Below are 24183 nucleotides of genomic sequence, written 5' to 3' on the forward strand. Positions count from 1 at the left end.
AGCCGAGTGATCGGATAAGTACTCACCTTCCTGCTTATTGTGACAAGAGGTGGAGGCGGCTTGCCCCTCTCATCTACTGGGTGCGGTCGCATCCCAACCTGTGTGTTTGTGTTCTTTCCCGCCAGCAGTACCGGATCCGACGAGCGAAGGCAGTGGCCACCTGGGAATTCGGGACTTGGCGGTTCCAGTACTTCTGGGTTTCGGTGGCAGAGGAAATCTGGGTGGTTCCGGTTCGACTAGGACGGACGTCTCCTACCTTCGGGCCTGCCCACAGGACACCAGCAGATTTCGGCTTACACCTCCAAATTGTGAATTATTGTATCAGTTGTGCTAATTTCACAACAGTAAAACTTGTTATTCACCTTTCTCCATTGTCCGTTCATTGCGCCCCCTGTTGTGGGTCCGTGTACCTACACTTTCACAACAGTTTTTCCACGTTGTAAGTCATAAAAATACAGTAGTTGCAGTTGTTCTGATCAGTGAGGTTTAGTGCCGTGTGCAGGAGGACCTGGTTTAGCACAGCTACAGCAGCACTCCAATATAAGGCTGGATGGAGAACACAGATGGTACACTGCACATAAATGGGTTCAAGATAAAAAATATATGAATATGAATTATTTATTGAATTAACAGCAAAGCATAGAAAGGACAGACGAGATCAAATGAAGTCCTTAAAAGTAAGAAAAATAAAAATGTGTGACTTACAAGTCAGAATTCATACCAAAACACCAGTAACACAATTAAGACACCTCCACAGTCTGATACACACATTCAATTTACCCTGAGCTTCACTTTCCATCCTTTGCTATTCTCAATGTCCATATCTACTATCACATAAGGTCTATAGAGTGCACAAACCTCACCTGAAGCTTATTTGCTTTTGAAAAACATGCTCTGATATCCATCACTGCACTGCAGGCTTGGTTTGCCACTTACTGCCAACAAATAAAAATACAAAATGAGTTTTATGATTTATGCCTTTTTAGCAGGAATTTCAATTATTCACTTATTATCATGCTGTGCATTAAACTTTGTGGTAAAGTTTACCGTCTTAATTGTGAAATGCTTAGTTAAGGACCTTAACTAAGCATTTAAGGTCAGATCTGTGTACATGGTATTTGATGTAGGAAGAGACATGAGAGGTGTAGAATAAGTGGGAGGAGTCTCTCGTATGCCACCGGTGAAATACCACTACTCTTATCGTCTTATCGTTTTTTCACTTACCCGGTGAGGCGGGGGCCTTCAGTTAATTCAAAATGCTGCAGCTAGAGTACTAACGGGGACTAGAAGGAGAGAGCATATCTCACCCATATTGGCCTCTCTTCATTGGCTTCCTGTTAATTCTAGAATAGAATTTAAAATTCTTCTTCTTACTTATAAGGTTTTGAATAATCAGGTCCCATCTTATTTTAGGGACCTCATAGTACCATATCACCCCAATAGAGCGCTTCACTCTCAGACTGCAGGCTTACTTGTAGTTCCTAGGGTTTGTAAGAGTAGAATGGGAGGCAGAGCCTTCAGCTTTCAGGCTCCTCTCCTGTGGAACCAGCTCCCAATTCAGATCAGGGAGACAGACACCCTCTCTACTTTTAAGATTAGGCTTAAAACTTTCCTTTTTGCTAAAGCTTATAGTTAGGGCTGGATCAGGTGACCCTAAACCATCCCTTAGTTATGCTGCTATAGACGTAGACTGCTGGGGGGTTCCCATGATGCACTGTTTCTTTCTCTTTTTGCTCTGTATGCACCACTCTGCATTTAATCATTAGTGATTGATCTCTGCTCCCCTCCACAGCATGTCTTTTTCCTGGTTCTCTCCCTCAGCCCCAACCAGTCCCAGCAGAAGACTGCCCCTCCCTGAGCCTGGTTCTGCTGGAGGTTTCTTCCTGTTAAAAGTGAGTTTTTCCTTCCCACTGTCGCCAAGTGCTTGCTTGACCGTTGGGGTTTTTACGTAATTATTGTATGGCCTTGCCTTACAATATAAAGCGCCTTGGGGCAACTGTTTGTTGTGATTTGGCGCTATATAAATAAAATTGATTGATTGATTGATGGAAGCTACTGACAAGAGGATTTAGTTGAAAAAAAAAAAAAGACAACACAGAATCAATCTTACATTTGACCGCGCACAGCGCGCACTAATTTGTAGAGCAATATACTGTGTTTAGCGATAGGTAGCCAGGTGAATAAAATAGGCAACTTTTCAGAAAGTTGCACTTGCTCTTCACATTCAGAGACATAAACTGTGAATAAATACCTCGCAAATGTGACAGTCGCCTGGCAATCACTTGACAGCGCGGCTGGGTGAGGTTACCACCAGCGCTCACAGGACAGTGCCTCTGCTAAATGAGCGCCACCCGCAGCATCACCACGCGACACGAACATGCCAGAGCAGAGAGATGAATGTAGGCGTGCTTCATGGATTGAACCAAGAAGGGGAGATGATCAAATTACTGTGTTCTTGATACATATTTTGGCATAATGCTTGAAATAGGTTGTTAAAAAACTAGTAGTATAGAAGCATATATAGATAGATAGACAGACAGACAGACAGATAGATAGATAGATAGATATAGGGGTGCTTGAGCACCCCTAAAAATAGGCCCCCGCTAAATAATTAACAGAAAGCAAAACCCGATATTAAAGCACAACAAATAATAGCAGAAATGAGAACCACAAAAATAAACAGATGATAACTAAATGATAAACAATGAAAACACAGACTGACTGAACAAAACAAGAACGGAGCTGAACCATGGCAGAAGTAAGAAAAGTAACATACAAACAAAGTGACAAAGCAAACTAGAATAGATAATAAACCAATGATGAAAATAAAACAACTAATAAATCAAAGCTGGGAACGATGGTGATGAGAAGAAAAAGGCAAAAATAGAATCAAAGCCCTGATCAGGGCCAAATCATGATATATAGTTGCTATCATATTAGCTAATCATTGGATTTTATAGAATTCTACCCATCTGAAGCATAAAGGACCAGATTTACTAAGATCCCAAATAATGAGTGCTAAATTGTGTGGAGCATATACCGTGGTTATCATGCTACATCTACCTTGGATATTTACGATGTTATAATTAATTATCAAAATGTGAATTCACAAGATGAATTGGGAATTTAACTTCCAGAACCTCACTTGTTTATGAATCAAGGGAAAATCTCAGTGGGAACGGCATTTTAATTGAAGGCATCATTTGCACGTTGCACATGTAACCAGAGGTGCCTTTGAAGCTTTTGTATTCATAAGCTTTTGCTTCTGCCCCACACCCTTTCGATTACACAGGTTCACTGGTACACTGTCCTATTTATGAGTTTTTTGTTACTGTTGAGTCTGTGTGCCGAATAAATGCATTCATTAGTGCACCTTTTCTCCAGTTGTGAAGTTCTGCTCCAATTAGCTGTTCAGAGGAGGGTGGGCTGAGAGCATTCTGGGAGCTTCCTGCTGTTGTGATCCTACCAGTTTTAAAATAGCCCTTTAGAGGCAGTGGTCTGGCCTTTATCGGTCACTCGTCACCTAATCTGAATTCCCATGTGGCCACCTATTGTTCGCTCTGTTTAGTACTGAGGCAGGTAGAAGGCATTTCTAATCCATCTGTAATAGCGCTCTGAATTTGCACTGACCGTAGCACTAAGGTATTGTGAATGCGAGCTCTGTTATCCCCACACAACAACCACCGGTATTGACAAATTAAACCAACACCTCATCTACAGTTGTATGCAAAAGTTTGGGCACCCCTGTTAATTTTCATGATTTTCTTTTATAAATCATTGGTTGTCTGGATCAGAAATTTCAGTTAAATATATCATATAGCAGAAAAACACACTGATATTTGAGAAGTGAAATGAAGTTTCTAGTATTTACAGAAAGTGCGCAATAATTATTTAAACAAAATTAGGCAGGTGCATAAATTTGGGCACAAAATTGGAACACAGAATTGGTTTGGTAAGCTCATTGACCCTTGATCTCCTTACACAGGTGAATCCAAACATGAGAAAGGGTATTTAAGGTGGCCGTTTGCAAATGTTTCCCCTCTTTGCATCTCTTCTAATGAGTGGCAACATGGGAGCCTCTAAACAACTCTCAAATGACCTGAAAATAAAGATTGTTCAACATCATGGTTTAGGGGAAAAAAGTATCTCAGAGATTTCAGCTGTCAGTTTCCACTGTGAGGAACATAGTGAGGAAATGGAAGACCGCAGGCACAGTACTAGTTAAGGCAGGCCAAGAAAAATCTCAGATAAGCTGAAGTGAAGGATGGTGAGAACAGTCATGGTCAACTCACAGACCTGCTCCAAAGACCTACAACATGATCTTGCTGCAGATAGTGTCTCTGTGCATCATTCGACTATACAGCGCACTTTACACAAAGAGATGCTGTATGATGCTGTAATGCAGAGGAAGCCTTTTCTGCGTACACACCACAAACAGTCACGTGAGGTATGCTAAAGCACATTTGGACAAGCCAGCTTCATTTTGGAATAAGGTGCTGTGGACTGATGAAACTAAAATTGAGTTATTTGCACATAACAAGGGGTGGTATGCATGGCTGAAAACGAACACAGCATTCCAAGAAAAACACTTGCTACCTACAGTAAAATTTGGAGGTGTTTCCATCATGCTGTGTGGCTGTGTGGCCAGTGCAGGTACTGGGAATCTTGTTAAAGTTGAGGGTCACATGGATTCCAGTTAATATCAGCAGATTCTTGAGAACAATGTTCAAGAATCAGTGACATAGTTGAAGTTGCGCAGGGGCTCGATCTTTCAATAAGACAACAACCCTAAACACTGCTCAAAATCTAATAAGGCATTCATGCAGAGGAACAAGTACAACATTTTGGTCCCCAGACCTGAATATTATTGAACATCTGTGGTGTGATTTTAAGCGGGCTGTCCATGCTCAGAAAGCAACAAACATGACATGTTTTGTGAAGAAGAATGGTCCAAAATACCTTCAACCAGAATCCAGACTCTCATTGGAAGGTATAGGAAGTGTTGTTATTTCTGCAAAAGGAAGATCTACTAAATATTGATGTATTTTTTCTGTTGGGGTGCCCAAATTTATGCACCTGCCTAATTTTGTTTAAAGAATTATTGCACACTTTCTGTAAATCCTATATACTTATTTTCACTTCTCAAATATCAGTGTGTTTGTCTGCTATATGATATATTTAACTGAAATTGTTGATCCAAACAACCAATAATTTATACAGGAAAATCACGGAAATCATCAGGGGTGCCCAAACTTTTACATACAACTGCAGCTTTCTGGCTTTGCTTTGCATGAAACTGTACCTATAGAAGTATTAATGTTCCCACTGAGGATTTTTCACACGGAGTGTTAAGTAGGGCATTTACACAGACAGGGCTGTGTTTATTTAAAGTATCGCCCATTCCATTGGTCTTTAAATTCACCTGACAAGTGACAGAGGTGTCATTTTTCAGTCGGACCGACTCTCGCTTTGAAGAGTGCTTTTGATAAACTGAACAGGCTCTATTTTTAGGACACAGTTAATAAGAGGAATCTTCATGGAAGCTTAACTGGCACACAGATCATTCAAAACAAAAGGGTGGATCCAAAAAAAAGAAATGAAAGTGGGTCACAATGCAAGATGATGTGATATGCCATGAAGGAAAGTAATACGAATCTATACTGTGCAGCATATAAGCTTCTGTCTTTGGGATTGAAAATAAATACCTGATTGATTTGTTGATTGATTGATGTTCAAAAGTACAGATGTTAAAATTGTCCTCATCAGTAACAGCTGGTGTTGGATGGGTCATGTTGCACGTGTGCCAGAAGGATGACTGGTGAAGGCTCTCCTATATGGAGGACTGGCAGAGGGTTTGAGAAGAGTTTGCCATCCTTTCTGGAGATTTAAGAACACTCTGAATTGCGTGTCATGGCGTACTTCCCGCATGGAAAGACATCATCATCACACGACCTGCATGGCGGATACTGATAGCATTGATTTGCAATAAGACAAATAATGATAGATGGCATAACAATAGGAAGACGAGGGTAACACAAGGAGGTGGTGGTGTAACATTTTGCATGTTGGACTAGAATGCCAACAATCCGGGTTCGCTTCCCAATTGCAGCCAAGCTCCCAACTAGCACCTTGAACAGATGTGCTGGGGAGCTGTTCGAAACAAGCTGCTGATAAAGTGCTTTCATTGGCTACCTACGTTAAATAATGAACCTCTTCTTCAATGTGTCACAGAAAAAGGAAAGAACAGAGAAAATGGACTAATTTTTTTCTTTTTGTCATCAACATTGAGATACTCACTCATGAGCACTGCAAAAACTGATATCTAAGACAGTAAAAAAGACATGTTTAAAGAAAATTTGACTTAATTTTTGTCTAAACAGAAAAATAATCTTGTCAAGCATTTTTACATAAGAAAAAAAAAATCTTATTTTGGAAAAATGTATCTCAGTTTTTCCAGCTAATACCAAGCTGTATTTAACCAGTAACAAGGAAAGGCTATTGGGAAAGTGTAGTGACACGGACCCACAACAGGGGGCGTAAATGAACGGACAATAGAGGGAGTTAAATTTGAACACTTTACTGTTGTGAATGTCACAACCACACACAGCAGATTATAGAATAAATACAAGTCAATGGATAAAGGTGTCGTGTGGGCAGGCTCGACGATAGGAGACGTCCGTCTGGAGAAGAACCGGAACCACACGATTTCCACCGCCACCGAACCCGAAGGATACTGGAGCCGCCAGGTCTCGAGTCCCCCAGGTGGCCACCATCTCAGCGTGTCGGATCTGGTACTGCTGGCGAAGAGCAAAGACAGTCAAGTGTGGGTGTGTGTACACCCCGTAACAACAACGGTGGGAATTCCACCTCCACCTCTAACACACACTCATGCAGCGTCTGAGTACCACTTATCTGGTGGGAAGTAGAACGAAACAGTCGCGGCCCACGCCGGTCCTCTGGGTAGACAGCTGCAACAAAGTAGCTCTTGAAATCACTTATTATAATATGCAGGCAGAGAAAGTTACCTCCAAAGAAGTACGATATCTCGGCGACGTGGTGGAGGTGTCATCCTGCTTTTATCCGGGGTGAAGTGCAGATGATCGGTGACAGCTGTCATAGTTGATGAGTGACAGCTGTCACCTCGGCTGTTCCTGTAAGGCGGCAGCGCCCCCTCGTGCCTGAAGCCCGCTCTTCGGGCAGGGCGCCCTCTGGTGGTGGGCCAGCAGTACCTCCTCTTCTGGTGGCCCACACAACAAAGGCATTGGATTTCAAATCATCCAAGCAAAGGAACAAGATTGTTTTCCTTATTTTAAGACAGAGGCTGATCTTAAAATAAGAATTATGTCTAGTTTTAAGGCACATTTTGATTATTCAGTACCTAGACATTTTGCTAGTTTTGGGAATTCTAACCAAGTAAAAAAGTTTTACCCCATTGGCAGATTTTTTTGCTTAATACAAGACAATTTGGCTAGATTTCAGATTATTCGTCTTATTTTGAGAGAGACAGGTTTTGCAGTGAGTTCACTGCAAATTATTTGGTTCTTACCAAGACAAAAAAAACTTGAAGTGTTAAGGTAATTTATGTTATAAAAGTTAATTTCTTATTTTAAGTATTCAACTTTACACTATAATCTTATTTCTAGATTTAACAATCTTAATTCAAGAAATCTTGTCAAGTGAAATTATCTTGCTGTTAATCAGTGAGATCACCTGCTGGAGTCAGTCAAAAATAACATTCATTCATTCATTCATTCATCTTCTACCGCTTAGTCCAATTAAGGGTCGCGAGGAACTGGAGCCTATCCCAGCAGCCATAGAGCACGAGGTGGGGTGCACCCAGGACAGGACGCCAGTCTGTCGCAGGGCCACAAACAGACAAACAAACACGGACACACCCACACACACACCAACGGACAATTTAAAGAGTCCAATCCACCTAGCCCGCATGTCTTTGGATGTGGGAGGAAACCGGAGCCGGAGCACCCGGAGGAAACCCATGCAAACACGACATGCAAACTCCACACAGAAAGGCCACAGGAATTGAACCCGTGACCTTCTCGCTGTGAGGCAACAGTGCTAACCACTAACCCACCGTGCTGCCTTCAAAAATAACATCCCAGAGCAAAAACATGAGAAGCCAAAAAACCTAAGTTTAAAAATGTTTCTGTGTTTCCTTTCGATCAACATCAACAGTTTAAACACAAGCAATTTGAAATGCATAGGTGTGTGTGTGTGTGTGTGTGTGTGTGTGTGTGTGTGTGTGTGTGTGTGTGTGTGTGTGTGTGTGTGTGTGTGTGTGTGTGTGTGTGTGTGTGTGTGTTAACTTTATTCTCTGTGACGTTTGACCAAGCAAAAGGTAGTTGGCAAACAGAAGAATGACCTTCAACAGCCTTCGAACTTTAAAAACTTTATTTTTCAAAGATTATTGTAGAAATGTCACACTGACTCTTTGACCGAGGGTTGAATCGACCCATGGGTCACTAAAGGCAGTGCACTAAATCAACAACGCAGTTATTTGTGGTTGAAATCTGATTTGACCTAAACATCTACATTGTTCTTTGGACAAGAGTATTTTGTTGACACACCAAGTCATTTTGGCACAGTGGGAGGTGTGTGTGTGTGTGTGGGTGTGTGTGTGGGTGGGGTGTGAGAGCAACAATGTGCCACGAGTCTGTTTTTAACTTCAACAACTGACTAACCCTGTTGAAAACGGATCCTTCACTCATATAAACAGATGGGAAAGCGCTGCAGTTTATCCAGGCTGAGAAAATGTTCTACGAGGTGGCGCTAATCGAACTCGCTGCTCTACAGGGAAGCACAGGCAAGTACTACTACCACTACCTTATCAAGTGCACCGTACACCTACGCAGTAAGTATGGCCGTGTTAAATTAACACTGCAGTCAGTGCTGGGGTACAATTCAAAATAGCGTTAAATCAACTCCATTAGAGTGTAAGGTACCTCTATTAGTGTTAATCAACTTGATTTAACACTGTAAGAGTGCAACACTATGGTCATCTAATTTGAATGGGTCCATACAGTATGCACTTGCTGCTGTATTGTGTTGTAACACTGCAAAATTTACTGCTTACTTCCAATTCCACATTTGTCTTTCTATGAGAATCTCTGCATGTTTAACTAATGTGCAGGAAAGTGAAAGTATGCGTGGAATATGATTTAAAAGAGAAGTTCAACATTTTACAACCTTGGCTCTATTTTTTGTTGTTTTGGGGTCTATCTCAAGACAAAAAAACTAATTTAATGGGTGCAACATTGATTTAAAATTCAAACATCACTGCAAGATAACCGGCTAATTAATGTTTCTGGACAGGGAAATTAGGAACATTCAGAGTAAACTGCTTCTTGTTGCCACTGAACATGTGAAAATGTCATTAGAAGTGTCCTGTTTTACTGAATGTTTCTCTGCAGAGATTAGCATGTGCATGCTTACCTCACCAAATGTGAATAAATGTTTTGCGATGACTCATTATATAGTTAGTCACTTACCTTAGCCTGGTTGTCCTCCCCTAATGCTGATCCCTATTGAGGTATTACATGTTGACTGCTGAGGACAGGGGTGCCAAAAAGGGGAGAATAAGGAAAAGGATTCTGGGGGCCCATGACTGGCAGGGGCCCAGAGAGGCCCCTAATACAATTCTAACACTGAAAAAATATGGGGGGGCAGTAAGATTTCTTTTCATGGGGCCCAAAATCCCTGGCAGCGCCCCTGGCTGAGGAGGAGCTGGGTCTGTTATGTTCATGTTGTGCCCAAAACATATTCATAATTCATTAAGAGGATAATTCCAACCTGTGTGTACTCTGCACCCTATTTTGGAATCTTCTTTTCCTTGTTCCAGCTGCTTCCATTAGGGGTCACCACAGCAGATCAATCATTTCCATCTCACCCTGTACTCTGTATGTTGCTCTGTCACACCAACCACCTGCATGTCCTCAATCAGCATATCCATAAGCCTCCTCTTTGGCCTCCCTTTTCTCTTCCTGCCTGGTGGCTCCATCCTCAGCATCCTTCTCCCTATATACCCTGGGTCCCTCCTCTGCACGTCTAAACCATCTCAATCTCACCTCTGTGAATTTGTCTTCAAACCAACCCACCTGAGCTGTTCCTCTGATGTGGTCATTCCTAATCATGTCCATTGTCATCACTTCCAAACAGAATCACAACATCTTCAGCTCTGCCTCCTGTCTTTTTGTTAGTGCCTCCATCTCTATGCTGTACAACATAGTTGGTCTCACTACTGTCTTGTAAACTTTCCCCTTCATTCTTGCAGATATTCTTCAGTCACAAATCACTCCTGCCACCTTTCGCCACCCACTCCACACTGCCTGCACTTCTTCACCTCTCTACCTACTCTCCATTTCTTTGGACAGGGGACCCCAAGTATTTAAACTCATCTGCTTTCACTACTCCTACTCCTTGTAACTGCACTATTCCACTGGGCTCCGTCTCATCCACATGCATGTACTGAGTCTCACTCCTACTGACTTTCATTCCCCTTCTCTCCAGAGCATATCTTCACCTCCCCAGGGTAGACTCAATCTGCACTCTACTTTCACTACAGATCACAATGTCATCTGCAAACATCATAGTCCATGGAGACTGATCTGTCTGATCTCATCTGTCAACCTGTCCATCAACACAACATTGCGAACAAGAAAGGATTCAGAGCTGATCCTCAGTGTAATCCCACCTTCACCTTGAATGAGTCTATATTTCTACTGTGAATCTCACCACTGTCACACTATCCTTGTACATGAACTGCACTACCCTCACATACTTCTCTACCACTCCAGACATCCTCATGCAGTACCGCAACTCTAATCTTGGCACCCTGTCATAAGATTTCTCCAAATCCACAAACACACAATGTAACTTCTTCTGACCTCTATATTTCTCCATCAGTATTCTCAGGGCAAACATTGCATCTGTAGTGGTTTCATGAAACAATATGGTTTCATGGCATGAAACCATATTGTTGCTCAGAGATCTTCACCTGTGTCCTAAGCCTAGCTTCTACTCCTCTTTCCCATAACTTCCTGCTGTGGCTGACCAACTTTATGCCTCTGTAGTTACTGCAGTTCTGCACCCTTGTTCTTAAAAATAAGAACCAGCACACTTCGTCTCCACTCCTCAGGCATCCTTTTACATTCCAAGATTTCAGGTGATAGGTCAAATGTCAAAGTCAGGAAAAAATCTTGGAAAATTAGAATCCCTACCTTTAACATTGAATGACCTTTCAAAAATTCATACTTCTGTCAAAAAAGATCAAATGACTTTCATGTTTAACAGCGTTACGTAGGATCATATCCTTTATCGACTGACAAAGTTTAATCTGGATCTGCCTAAAATTACATATTCTGAGGCCATTTAAATTTAACATTGAAAATCTCATTTAATGTATATTTTACATTGTATCTTTATCAAACACGCCCCAATCACTCTCATATTTAAAAGTGAGGTGCAGACTGGCACTCAGTATCGCCTGGCAAAGTTTGATCTGGATCTGATCCAGATGAGAGATTTTGTGGCCATTTAAATTTAACATTCCTCTTTAATGTATATTTTACATTACATCTTAATCAAAAGTGCCCCAATCACTCTCATTTGTGACAATGAGGTGCAAAGCGACACTCTCAATGAACAGACTAAGTTTGATTGGCATATTATCTGTATTGCGAATTTAGCGGATATTTGATTTTAGGATTGAAAAGTCCTTTTTATCTATACTTTGTAATATGTATATGTCACAGATGTGAATGAGTGAAGTTCTTCAGCATCTCACCGTGTCATTTAGGTCCTTCAAACTTTTTTGAGTAAATGCTTCAGGGGAGCATTAGCATGGCTAAAACCTTTCAGCTGACCCCCTCCCCGGCCTTTTTAAGCATTTTTCTTTATTTGCCTCTCACATGCCTGGAAGCTTCTCACCATCTAACTATGCTTTAACCAGTACTTTTTTCAGTAAAATGGTTCTTGGGAGCATGAGCATGGCTAAAACCTTTCAGCTTCTGGGTGGGGCTTCAATTATGAAGAAATACAAAAGTTTATTTCACCAAAACATAAAATCTAGGCTTGCATCTCAGATGTACTTTCTGGCAAATTGTAGCTTTTTAAGAAAATCCTCCTCTACGCCACTTCATCAGGAAGCTGTATTTTATATTTTTAATTAATTTATATCAAGTTGTAGACATTTGCTTTCAGTTTGAGTTTAAGGAAAATAACTTTAGATTTATTTATTTGTATTTGAAATGGCATAAACAAATTAAAATGTGTGAAGTACCAAGTGTTCCAATACGTACAGTTGAGAAACACTCCATGGCATGCGTGTTTTTAAGTGAAATGCATCATCCTGATGTCACTCAGAGAGCAAAATTAAGAGGTTATTTAAGTCCATCATATAGCAAAATTAAGAACTTATTTAATCAACAGCTGCCTGCTCGTTTAAAACTTACTGGAAACACACACATATATAAGGCAACCCAAATTATAAGAGAAATGCCGCTTTTAACAACCTGGACCTCATTTCTGGCAAAAATACAGTCGTCTACTCACCAGTATAACTTTGGTATCATTATTAGTCCATGGTTCAAACGACATGTTCAGTTCAAATCTGAGGCAAACATTTTTCTTCATCTACTAAGGTGCATTAGAACTTTTTGTGGTATACAGCACCGACTACTGGACAGGAGGAACCTAGCCATCAAAATGACACTGATTTCAAAATGCAGCTCTTTTCAACCAGACATGCGGTGCCGTGACATGTTAATCATCTGTGTCCAATCAGATTTCAGTGGAGTCCAGTGAAACCCTGACCTCCGCTCTAGCTCCACCCATGCCAGGAAGTGTTAAGCATTTGACATTTCCTGTTTCACTGTGGACTGTTTCACTTTTTGGGACTCCCTGTACCATGTGAAAGCGTGAAGCTCAAATTATATTTTACTTTATGAAAAGCCACTTCTAACAGGACTTTGACCTTGAAAATTTTTTCCAAGGTAAAACTTTGTGGAATTGGAAACTAGCATTGGCGGAGGTTTGAGCTCTACAATCACGGTGCTTGAGTTTATTTATTGCTTTGTTTGTTGGTTTGTCCAATTATGTATAGTGTGTGAACAGATGGACTGTGTATAAAATAATTGCTGTATTCCTAAATAGTTCTTGCTATATTTCTGTTAAATCCATTAAAATAAAGCTGAAAGCTGGTGCTACATGCACATCTTTCATTTTAACTCCACTCTGGTCGTGTACAGTGGAAAAAAATTACAAAATGGTCAATATGAACGTGAAGGAAATACATGCATGATGTACTGCATGTGTGAGTGATAATATACTGTATGAATGAGCGAATGTTGAAAGTGAACACAAAGTTTTTCCTTTCCGTGAGACAGACTCTTCAGTCTTTGTTTCCAGTCTACCTGGTGGTGCTTTCAATGGCCATTTGTCACATTTAGTAGCAGCTGCAGCAGACATGTGTGTCTCGCTCTCTGTCTGCTGCTGAGGCAGCAGCCCTGCTGCAGCGTGGACACTGTGCAGGAGAGCAGCGATAGACACAAGACAAACTGCCGCATATTTCATTAGGCGCTGTGTCGCCATAGAATACTGAACGCCTGATTCAGCACTCACCAAGATTGAATGCTGGGACTTGTCGGGCCAGACTGGCAACACACAAGCTACTTTTTCTGCACAGTTCTTCACCACTATTTCAGAACCACATTTTGTTTCTTATGCATACTCTCACCTGTAACTGTGATTTATTGACACTTAGGAGGTAAAGTCATCCACAAGTGTGTACTTGTGGAGTGCGCGTGCATCCACACTGCAGTGGGAGTGGTGAGTGCGTTGTCTGACTCCCCTATCCGCCCTCTCCAACCCTTATCTTAGCTCTCTTGTCTCCGCTCCACTCTGCAGTTCGGGCTTTACTTGCGTCTCAGGCTGATTAAATGAACTCAGTGGACTGAAAGGCTGAGCAGTTAGTCGGTACACTGACTGATTTTATGCCCTGCCTTTGTGTAGCAGGGCCTCAGGAGGAGGCCATGCTGGGCTCTGCAGGATGGATGACCTCGGAGGATATTTCGGAGCAGGCCTCCCAGGCGCAGCACCTGGAGCGGCTGGCGCAGCTCTGCATCATGAGCAAACAGTAAGCAAAACTCTGACCTGTCCAGGCGTGAATTGTTGTGTAATTAACGCTGTGGAATGCACACTGTTTAAAGACTCAGCAGGCCCGTCATAGTCGTATTTATAGCTAAATAAATTCACTCTTATGGGTGTTCTACATGCACGCATATGGATTTGACCCTTTGTTGCTTTGCAGCTGTGATCAGAGTGAAAGTAGCGCAGCTTCATGAGCAAACATTTGCACTTTTACGACATAGGCTATTGTGTGTTCATGTAAAGTGAGTTTTCTTCGCCTCCTTTTTATCACCTGATGTCGCATTATCATTTTATGGCGTGTGACAGATGGGAGAGGTTATTTTTGAAATTATGTCTACACTCATGCAGGTGCACAAAAAATGTATTTCCTGCACTGGAGGTTTGTTTTGGTGCATCGTGTTGTTTCGGCAAAAGTGTTGAATTTTCCTGCAGAAGTGGGCGAAGAGACACTGGTCTCTATGGGAGTGTCACAGGGGGAACATCTTAACTAGATCCGGGTGTCTCCTGTTGCAGAGGTGTTTTGTCAGGACAGAGCGGACATTTTCTGTGCCGTTGTTGTCGTTGTCGACATTAGGGGCCATTTGACCTGATTGCCAAAGAGAATGGAAGGTTTACTGGGTGGAGAACTGGTCACTGTGCTTCATTAATGCAAAGAGCATACGGTAGTAAAGCTTCATTGAGACGGCACAGCTTGTGCACAAGTGTTCCCAGAGGCTTGGGTTTCTGGGCAAATAAGGACAAGCAGGAATTTGATGCCTTTTTTTGTCCTTTGCTTGCAGATGTCAGAAAAACTGATGAAATAATGAAGAAAAGCAAAAATTATGGAAGGCAACCAAAGTTGTTCTGCATATTTGCAAAACATATGACTTCCCTAATTGAGAATATAATTACTTGACGCCATCATGAGTTCATTAAATTTGTAAATGAGGCAAATTTGAAGGTGTTGCACACTTGTGTGTTCTGAAATCATCTTTCCAAGGTAGTTATGTACACTCAAAAAGAATTGGCTCATTGGATGAACTCAATTCAATTATGTGCAGGATTTCCATCTAATAAATATATGTAGCCCCAACTCAAATAAAGCACATCCATCCAAGATAATTTAATTTAGTTGGGGCTACATATATTTATTAGATGGAAATCCAATCCAGTTAGTTAGTTAGTTTTTTTATGTATTTTTGGTCTATTTTGCAAGATTTGATATACTTGAAACTGTACACACAGAAATATTTAACTCTAACGTTTAAGATTTATGTAATTTTATTACATGACAAATTCCCATTTACTTTTTTTTTAGATAATTTTAATACAAACCTACCAAATAAACCTTAAATGATGCATATTCATTACTGTAAGAAATCCTATTTATTTGAAATGCATAATCCTCAGCTTTATGTATTTAGTATTAATAAAATATAATTACTCTAAATCAATAATAATGACAGTATTTATTTAAAATACATAAAGTATATTGTTTGAATTGCATAATAATTATGTTACCTATACAAGATAAATGGCATAGATAACATATTAAAAAGTAAATTTGTGATAATGTAATAAAATTAGATAAATCTTAAAAGTTAGGGTTAAATATTTCTGTGAGTGTATATTTGGGCAATATTTTCATATATGTACTACATGCTCCATGATGCACTTTAAATACAATACTGTGAAAAAGTGTTAGGCACCTTAAGTTAAAAAATAATAACAATACCACAGAGGATTGTGTTGAATAAAAAGCAGAACTTTTGAGGTTAATAAAACTTAGCATAGTCAGAAGGTATCTACTGGTTATCAGAAGTGATTTGATATGTAGAAGCTTTCAACATTTTTGCAGCATCTCTAATTTTTTTTAATATGTCTCGTTCAAAGGTGTTACTGTGCAGATTTTGGGCTTGATGCATGTTTGTGCACTTTATATTTTATGCACCATGTAAGTTTTTCCAGGAGCTGATCTGCGCACATATAGCGATTATGTTTTCGCCCATTGTGTACATTAGTTTTATTCTCAACTAGCCGTGGGTCTTGATCCAGCAATTTTTTTGTAATTGTATGTACACTTTGCTTGAGTTCCACTTTAGCTCCATTTGGTTTGCAGAGAAGTTGATGTAATCCCTCTTGAATCTTTCTCGTAGGAAGTCCTTCGCCCACTGAAAGCTTTTCCTCTCTGTTTTGCCGATCACGTCTCATGAAAAGCTCCTCTGAAACACTGCAAACTGATACCTTCCCATTACTAATTGAGTTGTTGGTTTGGGACGATCGCATTGACATGTGTGGCCGTAAACGAGCGGCTTACATCTCTGGTGCATGTGTGGGTGATGAATGTTCCCCGTCTGACTTTACGGGTCAGATATGAGAGGAACGAGTGGCGGGTCCTCGCTGTACGCATCAGATTGTCCGAGCTCGGAGCGCCACAAAGAGAGCGACGGAAAGGAACGAGCCAGGTAAAACCAACTGTAAGAGCCATGGCTTGTACAAGTCACCATGGAGACCAGTCACAGTGAGTGCTGGCACAAATCGAAGGTTTCCACTTCCTCTGCGAGGCGCCAGCGCCTGGAGCCCTGTAGTCCGTGTCTAATCACAGCACACGCATGTTTGAATTTGTCACACTGCCGTGCTCCAAATGCGGAAACAGATACGCTCCCTGAGCTGCACTTGATTAAGGCCAGATGCTCTTATTGTCCTTGAATTCATACGGTGCACAATAAGCAGATTTTGGTTTCAAATTATTCCCAGCACACGAAACAATTTCTTACTCAGCTGCGATTCTTTACATTCTGACGATTTTGTCACTTCAACAGTTTGCTGAGCTGTCAGTGGATTGTAGAAAGGAGTCATTTCCTCAAGGTCAAAGGTCAAGACAGGCATTTGCGATCATTTTCATGTGCAGTGTGTAGTTGGTCGGCATAGAAGCTCTCTTGAGTAACCTGTGTGCCGAATCTGTGCTCTAGTCTTGGTAGTGAGGGAGATACAGTGACGGCTCATTTCAGCGAGGTCAAGGGTCAAACCAGGCGCATGTGGTCATTTTCAGGGAAAATGTTCAGTTGAAGCAAATAAAAATTTGGATTGCCTGAATGTTACATTCCAAACCTGGCCTCGGTGGTTTTCACCTCTGACCCCCAAAATTGTTTAAATGAGGGCAAAGGTTAAAACTAGCATCTCTTGTCGTTTTTATAAATTATAATGTACATATATCTTGTCTTTCTGCCCCGATTCTGTTTTTTCTCTCTGTTTATGGTGCAGCTCCATCCAGAGATGGGAGTGGGTGTTTTCCTCTGCAGGCCTCCCATCCTGGACACCAGCATGGACTCCCAAAATTTCCTGTATAATTTCCTGTATTGTCTATTGTGTGTGTAGCATGGCCCAAGCAGAGGGTCACCCCTTTGAGTCTGGTCTGCTTGAGGTTTCTTCCTCAAATCTTCAAAGGGAGTTTTTCCTTACCACTGTCGCCTGTGTGCTTGCTCTAGGAGTTGGTAAAGTTAGACCTTACTTGTGTGAAGCACCTTGAGGCAACTTTGTTGTGATTTGGCGCCATATAAATGAAAATAAATTGAAATTTATGTTTAATTGAATTGGATAGAGACTGGGATTCCTGAGTAATTTAAACCCAAGATATGGTCTGCATCCTCAATTATTTTTATCTCTAACCCTGAAAATTATTCCATTGGGGTCAAAGGTCAAAACTAGCATCTCTTGTCTTTTTTATGTTTAATTGAAAGGAATAGAAACTGGGATTCCTGAGTAATTTAAATCCAAGATATGGTCTGTACTCTCAATGATTTTCATTTCTGACCCTGAAAATTATTCCATTGGGGTCAAAGGTCAAAACTAGCATTTCTTGTCTTTTTTATGTTAATTGAATCAAGTTGAAAAATTTATGTTGGCGAGTAATTTAAAACTCAAGCGCTCCGCAATTGGTTTTGATCTCTGACCTCCAAAAATCAATTTCAGTGGGGTCAGAGGTCAACCAGCATTTCAGTGGGCTTTATTATTTATTTGTTATGTGTAATTTGATCAATAGAAACATGGGGTTTCAGAGCAATTTAAGATAACCGAGCAGCCGGGAAGCAGGCCGACTGGGTGACTGTGAGGAGGAAGCGTAGCCCTAAACAGAAGCCCCGTGTACACCGCCAACCCGTTCACATTTCTAACCGTTTTTCCCCACTCGACGACCAACCGCCGCTGAGGATCAAACTCTGGTTATTGGCGACCTCTGTTTTGAGAAATGTGAAGTTAGCGACACCAGCAACCATAGTCAATTGTCTTCCGGGGGCCAGAGCAGGCGACATTGAAGGACATTTGAAACTGCTGGCTAAGGCTAAGCGTAAATTTGGTAAGATTGTACTCACGTCGGCAGTAATGACACCCGGTTACGCCAATCGGAGGTCACTAAAATTAACATTAAATCGGTTGTGTAACTTGCAAAAACAATGTCGGACTCTGTAGTTTTCTCTGGGCCCCTCCCCAATCAGACCGGGAGTGACATGTTTAGCCGCATGTTCTCCTTGAATTGCTGGCTGCCTGAGTGGTGTCCAAAAAATGAGGTGGGCTTCATAGATAATTGGCAAAGCTTCTGGGGAAAACCTGGTCTTGTTAGGAGAGACGGCATCCATCCCACTTTGGATGGAGCAGCTCTCATTTCTAGAAATCTGGCCAATTTTCTTAAATCCTCCAAACCGTGACTATCCAGGGTTGGGACCAGGAAGCAGAGTTGTAGTCTTACACACCTCTCTGCAGCTTCTCTCCCCCTGTCATCCCCTCATTACCCCATCCCCGTAGAGACGGTGCCTGCTCCCAGACTACCAATAACCAGCAAAAATTTATTTAAGCATAAAAATTCAAAAAGAAAAAATAATATAGCACCTTCAACTGCACCACAGACTAAAACAGTTAAATGTGGTCTATTAAACATTAGGTCTCTCTCTTCTAAGTTCCTGTTGGTAAATGATATAATAATTGATCAACATATTGATTTATTTTGCCTAACAGAAACCTGGTTACAGCAGGATGAATATGTTAGTTTAAATGAGTCAACACCCCCGAGTCACACTAACTGTCAGAATGCTCGTAGCACGGGCCGGGGCGGAGGATTAGCAGTAATCTTCCATTCCAGCTTATTAATTAATCAAAAACCCAGACAGAGCTTTAATTCATTTGAAAGCTTGTCTCTTAGTCTTGTCCATCCAAATTGGAAGTCCCAAAAACCAGTTTTATTTGTTATTATCTATCGTCCACCTGGTCGTTACTGTGAGTTTCTCTGTGAATTTTCAGACCTTTGTCTGACTTAGTGCTTAGCTCAGATAAGATAATTATAGTGGGCGATTTTAACATCCACACAGATGCTGAGAATGACAGCCTCAACACTGCATTTAATCTATTATTAGACTCTATTGGCTTTGCTCAAAAAGTAAATGAGTCCACCCACCACTTTAATCATGTCTTAGATCTTGTTCTGACTTATGGTATGGAAATAGAAGACTTAACAGTATTCCCTGAAAACTCCCTTCTGTCTGATCATTTCTTAATAACATTTACATTTACTCTGATGGACTACCCAGCAGTGGGGAATAAGTTTCATTACACTAGAAGTCTTTCAGAAAGCGCTGTAACTAGGTTTAAGGATATGATTCCTTCTTTATGTTCTCTAATGCCATATACCAACACAGTGCAGAGTAGCTACCTAAACTCTGTAAGGCAGATAGAGTATCTCGTCAATACTTTTACATCCTCATTGAAGACAACTTTGGATGCTGTAGCTCCTCTGAAAAAGAGAGCTTTAAATCAGAAGTGTTTGACTCCGTGGTATAACTCACAAACTCGTAGCTTAAAGCAGATAACCCGTAAGTTGGAGAGGAAATGGCATCTCACTAATTAGAAGATCTTCACTTAGCCTGGAAAAAGAGTCTGTTGCTCTATAAAAAAGCCCTCCGTAAAGCTAGGACATCTTTCTACTCATCACTAATTGAAGAAAATAAGAACAACCCCAGGTTTCTTTTCAGCACTGTAGCCAGGCTGACAAGAGTCAGAGCTCTATTGAGCTGAGTATTCCATTAACTTACTAGTAATGACTTCATGACTTTCTTTGCTAACAAATTTTAACTATTAGAGAAAAAATTACTCATAACCATCCCAAAGACGTATCGTTATCTTTGGCTGCTTTCAGTGATGCCGGGTATTTGGTTAGACCTCTTTCTCTCCGATTGTTCTGTCTGAGTTATTTTCATTAGTTACTTCATCCAAACCATCAACATGTTTATTAGACCCCATTCCTACCAGGCTGCTCAAGGAAGCCCTACCATTATTTAATGCTTCGATCTTAAATATGATCAATCTATCTTTGTTAGTTGGCTATGTACCACAGGCTGTTAAGGTGGCAGTAATTAAACCATTACTTAAAAAGCCATCACTTGACCCAGCTATCTTAGCTAATTATAGGCCAATCTCCAACCTTCCTTTTCTCTCAGAAATTCTTGAAAGGGTAGTTGTAAAACAGCTAACTGATCATCTGCAGAGGAATGGTCTATTTGAAGAGTTTCAGTCAGGTTTAGAATTCATCATAGTACAGAAACAGCATTAGTGAAGGTTACAAATGATCTTCTTATGGCCTCGGACAGTGGACTCATCTCTGTGCTTGTTCTGTTAGACCCTCAGTGCTGCTTTTGATACTGTTGACCATAAAATTTTATTACAGAGATTAGAGCATGCCATAGGTATTAAAGGCACTGCGCTGCGGTGGTTTGAATCATATTTGTCTAAGAGATTACAATTTGTTCATGTAAATGGGGAATCTTCTTCACAGACTAAAGTTAATTATGGAGTTCCACAAGGTTCTGTGCTAGGACCAATTTTATTCACTTTATACATGCTTCCCTTAGGCAGTATTATTAGACGGTATTGCTTAAATTTTCATTGTTACCGCAGATGATACCCAGCTTTATCTATCCATGAAGCCAGAGGACACACACCAATTAGCTAAACTGCAGGATTGTCCTTACAGGACATAAAGACATGGATGACCTCTAATTTCCTGCTTTTAAACTCAGATAAAACTGAAGTTATTGTACTTGGCGCCACAAATCTTAGAAACATGGTGTCTAACCAGATCCTTACTCTGGATGGCATTACCCTGACCTCTAGTAATACTGTGAGAAATCTTGGAGTCATTTTTGATCAGGATATGTCATTCAAAGCGCATATTAAACAAATATGTAGGACTTGCTTTTTTGCATTTACGCAATATCTCTAAAATCAGAAAGGTCTTGTCTCAGAGTGATGCTGAAAAACTAATTCATGCATTTATTTTCCTCTAGGCTGGACTATTGTAATTCATTATTATCAGGTTGTCCTAAAAGTTCCCTAAAAAGCCTTCAGTTAATCAAAATGCTGCAGCTAGAGTACTGACGGGGACTAGAAGGAGAGAGCATATCTCACCCATATTGGCCTCTCTTCATTGGCTTCCTGTTAATTCTAGAATAGAATTTAAAATTCTTCTTCTTACTTATAAGGTTTTGAATAATCAGGTCCCATCTTATCTTAGGGACCTCGTAGTACCATATCACCCCAATAGAGCGCTTCGCTCTCAGACTGCAGGTTTACTTGTAGTTCCTAGGGTTTGTAAGAGTAGAATGGGAGGCAGAGCCTTCAGCTTTCAGGCTCCTCTCCTGTGGAACCAGCTCCCAATTCAGATCAGGGAGACAGACACCCTCTCTACTTTAAGATTAGGCTTAAAACTTTCCTTTTTGCTAAAGCTTATAGTTAGGGCTGGATCAGGTGACCCTGAACCATCCCTTAGTTATGCTGCTATAGACGTAGACTGCTGGGGGGTTCCCATGATGCACTGTTTCTTTCTCTTTTTGCTCTGTATGCACCACTCTGCATTTAATCATTAGTGATCGATCTCTGCTCCCCTCCACAGCATGACTTTTACTGGTTCTCTCCCTCAGCCCCAACCAGTCCCAGCAGAAGACTGCCCCTCCCTGAGCCTGGTTCTGCTGGAGGTTTCTTCCTGTTAAAAGGGAGTTTTTCCTTCCCACTGTAGCCAAGTGCTTGCTCACAGGGGGTCGTTTTGACCGTTGGGGTTTTACATAATTATTGTATGGCCTTGCCTTACAATATAAAGCGCCTTGGGGCAACTGTTTGTTGTGATTTGGCGCTATATAAAAAAAATTGATTGATTGATTGATTGATTGATAACGTTTTGCTCTCTAGCTTCAGTAGGTTTGACCTCTGACCCCAATAAAATGATTTAATTGGAGTCAGAGGTCAAAACTAGCAGTTTTTTGTTTGTTAATTAGTTTTGGCTGAGATCTGAGTTGTGGGTGAGTAAATTGTGCTTGTTTTTTTGGTCGTTACCATGGTTTCTGAAGTGTTGGAGCATATGAACACTTTTGTCTTGCAAAAAATTTAACACATAATTAAAATGATGCGACCTGAAACACGGCGTAACAGCTCCAGAATCACAGACAGACGCGGTGCATTGTGCGTTATTTTCACTGGCCTGGTTTAGTCGGGTCAGTACCTGAGCTGTGTCGTTTATATGAATCTGTTTGACTGTTTTTGTGTTGAGCTGGCAGGATATTTTGTATCATAAAGAGGACAAAAAGAAATGTTTGTCTGCTTAACGGTCTCATTTCCCTTTTCTTCCAGACCTCATCTTGCTCTGGAATACAGTGGCCAGGTAAGTTTCATTCACTCTTTCCCCTTCTTGGTAGATTTTGGAACAAAATTAAATGTTATGATGCTTCTGAGCTGGTTTTCACCCTCACTGTAACTGCTGTCATGTCACCCAGGCTGCCAAAATCCACCAGAGGACCTTCGGTAATGATCACCCGATCACAGTCAGAAGTCTGGAGCTCATGGCCACCGTCTACGCTGAGATCGGCAAAACTGAATACTCAGGTAAACACTCTCCTGACCTTCCTATAGGAGGGTCTGTATCAGCACGGCTGCAGAGGACACGACTCTCAGCGGTATAATATCCCTGATGTCTGAATCAGCAGATTTCAAACTGTGCCATCTCAACAGACAGGAAAATATTAGTCATTTTATTCTTAAGAACGGGTTGCTGCCTCTGCTTCACACAGCAATGCTTTTTCAGTTACCCTTTGTTGACCCCATAACATGAATCTGCTGCAAATCGTGAATTATCTGCAAACCGTTAACAAAAATTTACGCAAACCGTGAATATCCATGAACGATTAATAATTTTGCTGCAAACCCTGAAGAAAATATCGCACAAAATGCAAACACCGATATCGCAAAACGTGAATATCATTCATGTTATATATTTTCTTTCAGGTTAAGTAGTTTACGGGCAGTGTTGTCACAGTAACTTTTCAAAGTTACTTTATTAGTTACTTTTTACAGTTACTTTATGCAGTTACTTCATTAGCAGCTGCAGACAACTTGTTGGCAGCTGCTGAATGTAACTAATAAAGCAACTGCAAGAAACAGTATAAGAAATCAGGAAAAAAAAATTGTGGCAGTCAGTAACGGTTACTTTTTTAGACCAAGCAGAGGGAAAAAAATATGGAATCACTCAATTCTGAGGAAAAAATTATTGAATCATGAAAAACAAAAGAACACTCCAACACATCACTAGTATTTTGTTGCACCACCTCTGGCTTTTATAACAGCTTGCAGTCTCTGAGGCATGGACTTAATGAGTGACAAACAGTACTCTTCATCAATCTGGCTCCAACTTTCTCTGATTGCTGTTGCCAGATCAGCTTTGCAGGTTGGAGCCTTGTCATGGACCATTTTCTTCAACTTCCACCAAAGATTTTCAATTGGATTAAGATCCGGACTATTTGCAGGCCATGACATTGACCCTATGTGTCTTTTTGCAAGGAATATTTTCACAGTTTTTGCTCTATGGCAAGATGCATTATCATCTTGAAAAATGATTTCATCATCCCCAAACATCCTTTCAATTGATGGGATAAGAAAAGTGTCCAAAATATCAACGTAAACTTGTGCATTTATTGATGATGTAATGACAGCCATCTCCCCAGTGCCTTT

General features: G+C 40.9%; 1 protein-coding gene across 1 annotated transcript in view; it reads left to right on the forward strand.

Annotated features, from left to right (window-relative positions):
* Positions 1-24183, forward strand: part of LOC117531946 — a 46729-nt gene that overhangs the window by 10646 nt on the left and 11900 nt on the right. The window contains exons 4-7 of the mRNA XM_034195134.1: positions 8735-8821; positions 14029-14149; positions 22810-22840; positions 22953-23061. Coding sequence (XP_034051025.1) covers positions 8735-8821; positions 14029-14149; positions 22810-22840; positions 22953-23061 — 348 coding nt within the window. The remainder of the gene's footprint in view (positions 1-8734; positions 8822-14028; positions 14150-22809; positions 22841-22952; positions 23062-24183) is intronic.

Source organism: Thalassophryne amazonica, chromosome 19 (genome assembly GCF_902500255.1).
Source record: "Thalassophryne amazonica chromosome 19, fThaAma1.1, whole genome shotgun sequence".
Lineage (NCBI taxonomy): Eukaryota > Metazoa > Chordata > Actinopteri > Batrachoidiformes > Batrachoididae > Thalassophryne > Thalassophryne amazonica.